At 38.4% G+C, this 13,941-nt stretch overlaps 1 protein-coding gene across 3 annotated transcripts in view; it reads right to left on the reverse strand.

Annotated features, from left to right (window-relative positions):
* Kdm2a (lysine demethylase 2A) overlaps positions 1–13,932 on the reverse strand; it is a 113,569-nt gene extending 99,637 nt beyond the window's left edge. Inside the window, exons 1-3 of one of the 3 annotated variants that reach the window (XM_010635833.3) lie at positions 13,620–13,932; positions 12,220–12,344; positions 2,643–2,765 (exon numbers count right to left, since the gene is read on the reverse strand). Coding sequence is in view for 1 of the 3 variants with exons in the window: in XM_010635832.3 (XP_010634134.1) it covers positions 12,220–12,261 (42 nt within the window). In the remaining 2 variants the exon portion in view is untranslated. Of the gene's footprint in view, positions 1–2,642; positions 2,766–12,219; positions 12,345–13,619 lie in introns of those variants that run through there. The other 2 variants (XM_010635832.3, XM_033756738.1) reach the window with 2 other exon arrangements.
* Between the last annotated feature and the right edge of the window lie 9 nt (positions 13,933–13,941).

The raw sequence follows: 13,941 nt of genomic DNA on the forward strand, positions 1-13,941 counted from the left end.
ATATATTATATATATATGAGTAATAAGGAAAAAATGTATAACTCGGTTGAAGCCTGAAATGACTATGAAGTTAGTTTTATGAAAATTTAACATTTCTTGCTTATTTTGGGGCAAAGCCCTGAAAAACAAATCTGAGACTGCTTTTAGGATGTTTTATGTTAGACTTAGAACACTAACTGAGCAGGAGACAATCAAGAAGAAAATATAGATCAAACCTATCAGATTATTTCCCTTTTTATCAAGGTTTGTCAATCTAACACTATTAACATTTTGGACCACTAATTCTTTGTTCTGTGCATTGCAGGATGTTTTTAGCAAAATCCTTAGCCAACCCTCAAAATACTTAGTAGAGCACTCTCCCAAGTCTAATAATCAAAAAGGGCTCCAAATACTACTAAATGTTTCCTGTGGGGCAAAGTCACCCTCAGTTGAGAATCCCTGTTTTAAATGAATCTGCTGGCTAAGTGTGATGGTGCATACTTGCACAGCACTGGGAAAGGCTAGCCTAGACCACTGAGAGAGCACCTTAAAAAGCCAAAAAAATAAATAAATCTGAAACATTTCCAACTGTTTAAACATCTCACATTCTCTCTTCCCTTTTTCTTTTTCTTTTTTTTTCTTTTTTTGGTATCGGGGATCAAACTTGGGACCTTGAGCTTGCAAGGCAGGCAGCTCTCTTCCTTCCCTTTTTCAAAAATTCTAGTCTTCCTGGTAACCCAGGTTTAATCCTCAGTATACCTTAACTCTTCATTGTTTTGGTCTCCAAAGTCCATTCTGTTGTCTAAAACTATAGTTGGAGCTGGGATGGGCATGGTACACCAGTGTAATTCCAGCACTTTGGAGGCTGAGGCAGGATTAAAAATTCTAGTCCTACCTAGGCAACTTGGTGAGACTCTATCTCAAAATAAAAATTAAAAAAGGCTAGAGATTATAGTTCAGTGCCAAGATCCTGGGTTCTATCCCTAGTACTACACCAAAACAAAAAACAAAAAACCTACCATCAGTAAAAAAGTTGATGCTATGACTCAAGCTCATGATCCCAAATTTAGCATTCTTTCCATCATGCTACCCATTTTCTTGGTTCAGACCTTTACTGCCAATATGTTTTTGCTTCTAATTCTTCCTTTCTTTTGGTACCGGGGATCGAACTCCGGTCCATGCACTTGGAAGGCAGGCAGCAGAACCTCTGAGCTAAATCCCCGACCCTCACACTTCCTTTCTATTTCTACCACCCATACCCACAGAAGTGGTTGTCTAACTTTGGCATACATCAGAATCATTTGGCTTGTTAAGATACATAATGCAGGTACCCCCTCAGAGTTTCTAACTCAGTAAGTTTGAACTGGAGGCCAAAATCTTGTATTTCTTACATGTTCCTTATTTTCACACAATAGTAATGTTGTGGAGAGAGAGAAGTATATTTTCAAAACCATACCCCAGCATGAAGGTGCAGATCTGTAATCCCAGCTACTCAGGAGACTGAGGCAGAAGGATCACAAATTGAGGTCAGCCTGGGCAACTTAGTCAAACTTTGTCTCAAAATAAAAATTAAAAAGGGAGCCAGGCATAGTGACACACACCTTTAATCCCAGCATTCAGAAGGCTGAGGCAGGAGGATCACTTTGAATTTGAGGCCAGCCTGAACTACAGAGGACATCCTGTCTCAAAAAACCAAAATAAATAAGAAATAAGTAAAATAAAAAAAAAAAATTAAAAGGTCTGGAAGCTGGGTGTGATGATGCACACCTAGATTCCCAGCACTCAGAAGGCAGGCAGGAAGATGGCTGTGAGCTCGAGGCCAGCCTGGGCTACATAATGAGTCCAACGCCAGCCTGGACTACATAGCAAGACCCTGTCTCAAAAAAAAAAAAGGTGAAACCCTGTCTCAAAAAAATTAATAAATAGGGCTGGGGATTTAGTTCAGTGGTTTCAGTGCCTGCTTCACAAGCACAAAGACCGAGTTTGATCCCCGGTAACAAACAAACAAACAAAAATAAATAAATAAATGGCTGGGGATATAACTTTATTAATGGTAGAATGTTCCTGAGTTTGATCCCTAGTATCGAAAAAACTTGTAATAATAAAATTCAAGTACCTATCACCTGAAAAGATAGTCCCTGGGTTCACTAACGTTTTTGTATCCAAATAATCTGGTTCGCAAGCAGAAGCATTTGGCAAAATTTGGCTTGTTTGCAAACTCCGCATTAAGTGACAAATACAGCTGTGGCCATCTTTCCCACACAAACAAATGTGGCCATCTTTCCCAAGATAGTAAACAAATAAAGTTCATAAACCAAGGTACCATTGTATTTCAATAGTATTCTAGACAGCCTTCTGACTTGAAACTGCAGAAATTACTCCTAAAACACAACTGATCAAACATCTACATTCTATTAAATTAAAAACACATTGTAACCTCTAATGACTATCTACTGTTAGCATCTGGCTTTGAAAGCTGTTTAAGATGTTTCTAACATTCTCGGCAATGCCTCCCAAAACAAACTACCTACTTTAGTCCCAATAATCTAGCAGATATCTATAAAAAGGCTTTGTGGGGGGGCATTCAACTTCCACAGTAACACATAAAGCTATCTTTACAACTTTAAAAGGCCACCCTCTCATCCCTCCTCCTCTCTACCTACCTGAAGGAGGCCTTCACCACTGTATGTGCCAAAACCATTCGTTTGGTCACTATTTTCTGCCTTTTATCTTTAGGGTTTAAGTTTTTAACCAAATACTCACAGATAGAGAAAACCCCCAAGAACCTAAAATTTAAAACAGAAAACAAGGATATAAGTGACATGCATAAATAAAAAACTTAACATACAGACAAACTACAAAACACTGCCATTTTAATAAAGCAAGTGCAATAAGTTAGAAGTTCACAAAAACAATTTGCCAATTTTTAAAAATCACAATGAAACACTAGATGTTAAGTATTTATAAGGATCTCATTTAGACATTATGCAGATAACTTAGGGAAGAAAATCTGAAAAGTAACCTCAAAAAAAGAGAAGCACTCAGGGTACAATTTGCTATATTAAGAGTGGGTATAATTTTCTGTATGAAATATACCACAGAAAATATGATAGAGTAAGAACATGGAGCTTGGAGTTAAGAGCATGGACCTTGCATTTAAAGTCTGATCCATCCTTTAATAACTTTATAATCTTGGGCAAGTCTCTCTCCTTGATCCTCCACTTCCATAATAAAAAATTTAAGGTTTAAGACTACACTGTGGGCCAGGGATTTAGCTCAGTGGTTCCGCCGTATGCTTCCCAAGTGCTAGATCCCAATTTCGATATCCGGTACCAAAAAAACCCCAAAATAACAAAAAACAAAAACCTACACCTCCCATGCACGCCTATAATCCCAGCACTCAGGAGGCCAAGGCAGGAGCATCATAGTGAGTTCAAGGCCAGTCTGGACTACATAGTAAGTTTAAACCCAGCTTGCAAGACCTTGTCTCAAAAACTATACTGCATACATGCACACTCAATGCACTCAAACACACAAAACTGGGCACGGTGGTACACACCTGTAATCCCAACACTTCGTGAGGCTAAAGAAGGAAGGCTGCAAGATTGCAAGTTGTCTGGGAAGCTTATGACTTACAGGACCTTGTCTCAAAATAAAAAATAAAAGGCTGGGGATATAGCTCAGTATGAAGGCCCTGAGTTCAATTCTGAGTACTGATAACAAACCAAACAAACAAAAACTATACCATACCCATCTTAAAGAGTTGGTTTGAGGATTAAAGTAAAATATATGTAAAAATTTAACCTAGCATTCGGCACATATGTTTATTAAAGAAAAAAGAGAAGCATAAACAAATAAATGATGTTTATTGTTTTTTATTCTGTAATGTTGGGAATGTAACCCAGGGCCTCATACACACTAGGCAATCACTCTACTACTGAATTACATTCCTAGCCCTTTTTTATTTTTTGAAACAGGACCTTGTTAAATTGCACAAGTGAGACTCAAATTTTTGACCCTCCTGCCACAACTATCCCTTAAGTGTCAGGGTTATTACAGGTGTGTGCCACTGTGCTCAGCTCAGAGTGTATTTTTAAAATCAACTAGAGCCAGGTGCGGTGGTACATGCCTATAATCTTAGCACTCAGGAGGATCACCAGGAGTTCAAGTCCAGCTTGGGCTATATAGTGAGTTCAAAGTCAGCCTAGACTACATAGTGAGACCCTTTCTCAAAAAATAAAGTCAACTAAGGGAAAAAAGTCAACTAGACATTTTGTTTGTCTTAGTGATCCAGCTACTTTAAACATGTTTACCCTGACATGTATGCTAAAGCTAAGTGTTAGTTTCTACTAGAAATAACTGAGAGTCTTCTCACTGAGCTACAGGCCCACCCTTTTTTATTTTGTTTTTGTTTTTGGTACCAGGGATTGAACTCAGGTCCTTGTGCTTGTGAGGCAGGCAGCAGAATCACTGAGCTAAATCCCTGGCTAGACCTTTTTATTTTTGACAGAATCTTTCTGAATGGTAAAACTGCCCAGAATGGGCTCAGATTTGAGATACTGTACTGCCTCACCCTCCTAGAGAGTTGAGATTACAGATATGTTCTGCCCACCTTCAACCTAAAATTTTATGTTAGAGCTTAGACCTTCTGGTTCTTATCTACACTGCAAGACTCAACACTCAGATAGGATGTTCATCTCTATATTCCAAACTCTCCTCCACTCCAATGACCTATTCCTAGCAGAAAATTGATAGTGTCTAAGTGTGGGGGCACACTCCTGAAATCCCAGCAACAGGGAGGCTGAGGCAGGAGAATCACTGTGAGTTTGAGGCTAGTCTGGGCTACAAGAGATCCTGTCTCAAAAAAAAAAAAAAAGATATTAAAGTACGCCCAAGTAAAGTACACCATCAGGACTCTCAATAATATCAACAAATACTTTAATACATACTATATATTAGGCACTACTTGAAGCATTCAGTATAAAGCATAAGCAACAAACAAAAGCAGCCTGAGCCAGGTATGGTGGCACACACCTGTAATCCCAGAATTTGAGAGGCTGAGGCAGCATGATGGCTCAAGCTCAAGGCCAGCCTGGGCTACACAGCAAAACCCTGTCTCAAGAAACCAAAAAAAAAGCCAGCCTTGTGGCTCACACCTGTAATCCCAGCACTGGGGGGGGGGGGTGGGCCTGAGGCAGGAGGATCGCTGTGAGTTCAAGACCAGCCTGGGCTATATAGTGAGTTCCAGGTCAGTCTCAACTACACAGTGAGCCTGTCTCAAAAAAACCAAAAACCAAAAAAACAAACAAACAAAAAAAGAAACCAAAAAAACAAAACAAAATACGAACATCTCAATAGTTTACACTCAAGTAGAAAGCTATGCATTAATAGTAGGCATAGCAGTGATTAATACTCAGCAAAATAAAACAAGATAAAATTATAGGGCTTAAATACAGTCCTCACTCTGGATGTCCAAAATGTATTTTACTATGTAAGAATAAAGAATAAGCTCCTTGGGGGCAGGGATTTAGCTCAAAGGTTTCTCCGCCTGCCTGGAAATAGTAAGGGCCCGAGTTCGATTGCGGGTACCAAAAACAAAACAAAACAAAACAAAACAAAACAAAACCAAAAAAACAAAGGATAAGCTCCTTCATCTGCATTTTATTTGTGTTCTTGTTTTGTTTTGTTTTTTTGGCTTTTTGAGAAAGGGTCTCACTATGTAGTTCAGACTGCTCTGGAACTCACTGTGTAGCCCAGGCTGGTCTCGAACTCACAGCGATCCTCCTGCCTCAGCCTCTGGAGTGCTGGGATGAGTGCTGGGATTACAGACATGCACCACCATGCCTGGCTTCATCTTCATTTTAAATAACCTGAAAACAAATTTTTCAACTACATTATTAGGAAGGAAACTGCAAAAATCAGAAGAGTGCTACTGAGTGTGGTGGCTCACATCTGTAATTCCAGCACTCAGGAGGCTGATGCAGGAGGACTGGTGTGAGTTCAAAGCCAGCCCCAGCTACATAGTGAGTTCAAGGCTGGCCAGAATTACATGGCAAGACCATGTCTCCAAAATAAACAAATAAGAGTTGTCCTCTACTAAATACATAATGAAGGAGAAATCTCATGAAATAAGCAAAAGCAGCAATTTGTAACACACACACACACACACACACACACACATATATAGATTTTTTTTTTTTTTTTGTACTTGGGATCGAACTCAGGCCCTTGTGCTTTCGAAGCAGGCACCGGAACCACTGAGCTAAATCCCCGGGCCCCTATAATTTTTTTCTAGTTGTAACATAAAAGCCTGAAGTGTTCCCACATGCTTCTCTAATTCCAGAACTCAAGAGGCTTAAAATAAGAGACTGAGGCAGAAAGATCACTGCAAGTTTGAAACTAGTCTAAACTACATAGAGTTAAGGCCAGCCTGGACTACACAGCTAGACCCTGTTCTCAAAAAACAAAAACATAAAACACACATACATGCACAGAGTATGATACGTTCACGCCAGGAAACACAAAAGACTTAAAAAATGTATTCCATTTTGCCTAGTCTAGTCCTCGTCAAAGACCTTAAAGTGGGGTCACTCAAGCAAGAATGTTTGTTGAATGGATAATATGGTAATTGTTGCTGAATTTGGAAAGACAATTTCAGGATAAGTTGGGTCTATCACCAGGACTTCAATGCTCCCAGTTCCCAGAAACAGATAAAAAGCCTGAACTATATTACAGAGTCATATGCTACCAAAGTTAGCAGGATTGAACATCCAATAGGATAATAATATCCTTTAGAAAATCTCTTAATCTCATCATCAAGATTGACAAGCAAACTGAATTATCAGCATCTTCTCCTTCAGATAATACAAGCAGGCATAGTAGGTGAATGTTATTTTGCCTTTGGTTTTCCTAGACATTAATAAGTATTATGCAGGGGCAATATGGTTACAAAAACCTAAAAGTTCACCAAGTATAGCTTTATGGATTTTGGGGGGGTTTTTTTGTTGTTTTTTTAAGACATGATCTCAAAAAAAAAAAAAAAGACAGGGTCTCATTATATATAGTTCAGGCTGGCCTTGAACTCATTATGTATCTCAGGCTGGCCTCAAACTGGCAGCAATTCTTCTGCCTCAACCTCCTAAATCCTGGGATTAGAGGAGTATGCCACCACAACTACAGATTTTTTTGTTTTTGTTTTTTGTTTTTTTCGGTACCAGGGATTGAACTCAGGTCCTTGTGCTTGTGAGGCAGGCGGCAGAACCACTGAGCTAAATCCCCAGCCCCGTTTTCATTTTTTTAATATGGTGCTGAGCATTGAATTTAGGGCCTCCAGCCTGCTAGGCAAATGCTTTACCACTGAGCTATACTCCCAATCCCATATAGCTTTATGAATTTAACAATTTAGATTTAGAATTGTAAGATACTATACTAAATATTCTCAATAAGCAAATAAGTAAATATGAAGTGACAAAACTCAAAACCACTCCAGTACTTGGCTATTCAAACCAAATACATATATATATAAGAAAAAGGTTCCATGCTTAGTATGTGCCAATATTTCTTAATAAGGCCCTATATTCAAAATTACCAGAAATACAGAAATAAATCATCTTTATACCTCAGGACAACCAAATACCACACCATCACCAAAATGAAACTTCTATTCCTCCCACTGGAGTACATCCACAGGTACAAACACCTACTTTGGAAAATCTGGCTTTGTACTAATAATTTATCCATAAAAAAAGACTAAAATTTTCATTTAAACAAACACGGCTGTCTTGTTTAAGAAAACCCAAACATTATCCACTTCTGTCATTTCCTAGCTGTTCAACTCCAACATGATAAAATAAGCATTCTAGTTCCAGAAAGTAAAGCTTATGCCTCAAATCAATCAATCAATCTATCTATCTATCAGAACTCAGGTTTGTGCTTGTGAGGCAGGCGGCAGAACCACTGAGCTAAATCCCCAGCCCCGTTTTCATTTTTTTAATATGGTGCTGAGCATTGAATTTAGGGCCTCCAGCCTGCTAGGCAAATGCTTTACCACTGAGCTATACTCCCAATCCCATATAGCTTTATGAATTTAACAATTTAGATTTAGAATTGTAAGATACTATACTAAATATTCTCAATAAGCAAATAAGTAAATATGAAGTGACAAAACTCAAAACCACTCCAGTACTTGGCTATTCAAACCAAATACATATATATATAAGAAAAAGGTTCCATGCTTAGTATGTGCCAATATTTCTTAATAAGGCCCTATATTCAAAATTACCAGAAATACAGAAATAAATCATCTTTATACCTCAGGACAACCAAATACCACACCATCACCAAAATGAAACTTCTATTCCTCCCACTGGAGTACATCCACAGGTACAAACACCTACTTTGGAAAATCTGGCTTTGTACTAATAATTTATCCATAAAAAAAGACTAAAATTTTCATTTAAACAAACACGGCTGTCTTGTTTAAGAAAACCCAAACATTATCCACTTCTGTCATTTCCTAGCTGTTCAACTCCAACATGATAAAATAAGCATTCTAGTTCCAGAAAGTAAAGCTTATGCCTCAAATCAATCAATCAATCTATCTATCTATCTCCTTCAAAATTACTTTGGGAAAATACAAATTTTAAAACTATTTCTGATTTTTAAGAACCTGCCAGGCTTGGCACACACTTATAATTCCAGCACTCAGGAGCATGAGGCAAGAGAATCACCATGAGTGATACATTACGAGACCCCACCTCAAACAGACAAACAACAAAAACGACTTGTCACAAAGGTGATTAGACATATCAAAATCTGGTTTAACAGATTCAACTATGTACTCAAAATAGCTACAGTAGAAAAAAAAAGTAAAAGGCTATATTCAAATATGAAGTTCTTATTAATAAGAATACAACTTTTTGGGCCAGGGATTTACTTAGCTCAGTGGTTCTCGCCGCCTGCCTCACAAGCTCAAGGACCATATGGGGTAGGGGATACCACTTTTTCTTTAAGATAGGTAGAGTCCTGGCCGGGCTTGGTGGTGCATGTCGTAATCCCAGCACTTGGGAGGCTGAGGCAGGAGGATAGATGCAAGTTCGAAACCAGCCTGGACTACACAGTGAGTTCCAGAGCAGTCTGAACTACATAGTGAGACCCTGTCTCAAAATCCAAAAAAAAAGGGTAGAGTCCTGTATATAAGTCAATTTTATCCCAAAACAAATTTAGACTCCGACTTTTAAAATTTAGACTGTGATTTCTCTCCCAAGAGGCTATTTTGAAGGTATGCCAAAGAATGATGATCACAAAGATTTTGTCCCCTAATACATTAATAATTGTCAATAACACTCTAATGCAACGTATTTTGTGATTCAATTAAATTTAACAATTAAATATAGCATGGTATTACACAAATTTTAACCACTAAGCCAAATTAATTAACCTAGCATTTTTTTTCTTTCCAACTTTATGTTCCCTTGTTAGTAACCACAAAACAAAACAGTAGAAAGACACAACAGGGTTGGCAGTACAGCTCAGTGGTTGAGCCCTTATCTAGCATGAAGGAAGCCCTGGGTTTCATCCCATCACCATGCAAAAAGAAAAAAAGAATATACTCTGTGTGTGTGTGTGTGTGTGTGTGAGAGAGAGAGAGAGAGAGAGAGAGAGAGAGAGAGAGGAAAAAATTTTAAAACTTTTCAGTACTTCATTTAATGGAAGTTCTTCACCCTGCCTTTTGTTAGTCTTAAAACTCCTCAAATAAGATCTAACTTGGACTAATAATTTATCCATAAAAAGATTAAAATTTTCATTTAAACAAAGCTAAGTCTTGCTTAAGAAAACCCCAAACATTAGTTACCCACTTTTGTCATTTCCTAGCTTTTCAACTCCAACACTGCAAAATAAGCATTCTAATTCCAGAAAGTAGAGCTTATGCTCTAAAAAAGCTATAATATGAGCACTCACTACACAGAAACATTAAGTTTCAGCCATTCACAGTAACACATGCCTATAATCCCACCTACCTGAGAAATTGAGGCAGGAGGATTATAAATTCCAGGCCATCCTGGGCAACTTAAGACACTGTCTCAAAAAAAAAAAGGGATGGGGATGTAACTCAGTGATACAGTGCTTACCTCATACTCATGAGGCCTTGGATTGAATCCCCAGTATCTCCCCACCAAAAAAAACCAACCAAACAAACAAAAAAAGTTTCATAGACAGACTGATATTCAAATAAGCCACCTACACATTCTCTTATCACAGCACTCAGAGAATGAAGGAGGAAGATCCTGGAACAATTCAGTGACAATGTCTTAAAAATTTAAAAATGGGCTTCAGGATATAGTTCAGTGGGAAGCCTCTCGGTTCAATCCCCAGTACTGCACACAAAAAAAGTTACATTATAGAAGGTATTTATACTTGAAATATACATTTGTCATGTAATCATAGAAAACAGACATTAGTTACCCTAAACTTCAAAATCGTTATTCAAAATTCTGAGAAAGAGCCCCAAAATATATGATGTACTCTCTTATACAAAACTGGGCCAGGGATGTAGCTCAGTGGTGCGGCCGCCAGCTCACAGCTCAAGGTACGGAGTTTGGTCTCCAATACCAAAAAAAAAAAAAAAGGTTTTCATGTTATATAAAACTGCTCAATAGCATGTTTACCAAAAAAAAACATGCTAGACAAGGTAAAGGTTAATGTGTGCAACTGGTAGCAATCATCTTACAATTAAAATAAAGAAATGTCTTACCAGGAAAAAAGTCTTTGCTTGTATCTTACCATTATACCACTCTACCTTGTTATAAACATGAAAAGTTTTGCTTGCTGAAAAACCCTTTCTGTAAATCCTAAGATCTCTCAGATATCTACCTAACAGTTCAGAAATTCTCAGCCTTTAGCCTTGCTAGGTGCAGTAATGCACTTGGGAGGCTGAGGCAGGAGGATCACCACAAGTTCAAGGCTAGCCTGAGCTACAAAGTAACACCCTATCTTAATAGAAAAAAACCTCAGCTTGACAAGATAAGTAGGAATTCCACATAGCAATTACTACCTGAGAAAGGAATTTTGTAGTACCCTCCTTTTCTCTGACCAAAAAAGTTGAATTCAAATGTTAGAATGTCAAAACAAATTCTAAACATTTGTACAATTATAAAAAGTCCATTACTATACACTGTCACTTAAACACTTAGACATAACGAAGTGTAACTGCAACACATGGATTGAGAACAAGTAGCAAATCACTAAAATGAGGCTAAAAGATATGCCTGCCTGATAATATACACCAAACCTTTTAAACAATCACATTTTTAAAAATGCAGCCTTGCTCAAAAAGAGTGAGGATCAACAGAAAATGGATTAGAAAATCATTCTTTTTCCTACAAACTCAGTCTAAAATGCAGGGCCAAATAAAACCACCATAAATTCCTTTAGTAATATTCTAGGCCTTTCAGTTCAGCAAATTTTACATAATACATACAACTCTGTGGCTTCCTCATATCTCACTCCATAAATACAAGTTCAATTTTTCTGAAATGAATATATAGTTAGAGTATTAATAAAGGTCTCTTTGAGGAAAACAAATCTTAAACTCCAATAGGAAAACAATGAAAAGGAAGCATATGCACACACAAGTTAATCTCTCCAAATGACTAAAATTTCTTTCAACATGTATCTCACATTTCCTCCCAAAATACAGAACTTCATCAACATCTTTTATTCTATTCTCAATCACTCAACAACTCTGCAAACCTACCAAAGTGTTAATTTATTAATAAAATCCACAGCTTTACTCCCCATCTCAAAAAGTACAAATCCTGGTACCACATAATCCTAACAAAATGATATACAACCATATTTTCTCAAACTGTTTTGTTCCTAAATTATACATTCTAATGTAATTTATTCAGTTAGATTTATTATAGTCTCAGTATTGTAAAATTGGGAATCTTGTCTCATTGTAATCTAAATCCTCTGATTTGCAATGGTTTCTACAAAAGTTAAAGCTGTAATTCCATCTTCAAACATGATGCATATTAAGGCTCCAAACTACTTGGCCAAAACTCAAATGAGGTATTAATATATTAATGTCTCACATTAATATTAATGTATAATCCCCCTTAACTGGTACACAGAAAAGTCACCTGAAAAGTTTAGTAACACTAAATTCACAAATGAAAACAAAATAGTTACTCTAGTTCAAAACTGGAGAAAAGAAAAAAAAAGAAAGAAAATACTAACCAATCTCTGGCTGTAACGAATTCTTTCTTCTTCGGGTTCCATCTCTCACTCTTCTGTTGAAATTGCTATAAAGAAACCACTCCAGGACTGCCTTCCTCTTTCTCCTTAGGAACCAGATTGCAACACTAAAGAATAATGATATGAAAGATGAGAACTCATTCTCAAACTTATGCTTTCTTTCCACAGAAAAGAGTACTGTATTTAAGGTGTAATTTAAAGACTCTTTGAGAAATCAGATTCCTCTCCATGAGTTTGGGACCTTTCCGCTCTTGGGCAAGTGGTTCCATGTCACGTTCAACATTAATCACCACATACAACTGTCCAAGGCCTAAGCAAAAGATGTTGGTTTCAGTTCCTTGCGGACAGACCATCACTTATTTCTGCCCACGGGACGGCAATTACCAAAGCTCCCCTTTATGGCTGCATAGCCAAAAAAAAAATAAAATAATAATAATGAGGAGGGAGGGAGGGAGGGAGGAAGGAAGGAAGGAAAGAAAGAAAGAAGGAAGAAAGAAAGAAAGAAAGAGAGAGACAGAGAGAGAGAGAGAGAGAGAGAGAGAGAGAGAGAGAAAAGGAAATGGAAAACAAAACAAAAACCTCAGGACTCCGATCTCTAGAGAGCCGACCAGGTGAAGCACGCCTGAATTAATCCAGATCCAACCAAAATAGTTCTTACACTGGTAATTAGAAACTACGGGAAAGAAGGGCAGACTACTATTTTTAAAAAGGACAAGAAATCAGAATTTAAAAAAAGATTCCAAAGCGATTTCCCATACCCCTCCAGTAAGGCAATACACACTGTCGCCTTTCTTTCCCAGACCTACCCTCCACCCAATACAATATATGCAGAACTCAGAAACAAATCCGAGAGTTGCAGATAGACAAAATTTAAGTTTGATCTTTTCGGATATAGTAATAAATGAAACAACTCGATCTATTCATGAGAACAAAACACAACCTTTCCAAAACTTAAAGAAGGGCTGGCGCGACAGTCCATCCCTAATACCAAGCAAGGGCTTTCATTTTTCTTAATATTCTTAACGGATAATGGCTTCCTTTGGGAATACAAAATTTCCCTCTTCTGTAACTACATTACGGCCACATTAACAGCATCCTTTCAGAACTGCTAGGAGACCAGAGACCCGATGACATAGTTTGCCAGAACAGTTCGTGGCAGTGTCCTCCCGGAGGAAGCCTTCGCTCACGGCCGAGAGAACACCGTGTCTGCACCCACTGGGCGAGGGCCGCCTGGGCCAGGCCAGAAAGATGGGAAATCTCGCCATCCGTCCTTAGGAAAGACGTCCCAGTGGTACACCCATCGGAAAAAGAAATAAAAACTTTAAATCTTTCGATAACACGAACCAAACTTCCCAAGGCAGAGGGGGGAGGGGGAATCTCACCGGGAATTTTGCTCTTGAGTTCTTGTCCAAGTGAGAAGTGAAAGATTCCAAAAACTGAGAGGAAAAATTAAATCCCAAACGTCGTCTTCGGTTATTCCGTAGATCAACCCAGTATCCAGAGGATCAGAGCGACCCGGAAAAGAAACAGTTGCTGGATCCAACCTTCTCTTCTGGCTTTAGAGACCAGGCGTCGGAGACGTAGGAGAGGGGACCACGACCCTCGGTGCCTTGCCCGGCCCAGCGGTCAGCCGCCCGAAACCCGGGCCGACCCGGCCTCAGAGAGCGCCCTCCTCGCTGTGCCCTGGGCCAGCAGCCACCGGCC

This window comes from Fukomys damarensis, unplaced genomic scaffold (assembly GCF_012274545.1).
Source record: "Fukomys damarensis isolate Sample0158 unplaced genomic scaffold, DMR_v1.0_HiC HiC_scaffold_27, whole genome shotgun sequence".
NCBI lineage: Eukaryota > Metazoa > Chordata > Mammalia > Rodentia > Bathyergidae > Fukomys > Fukomys damarensis.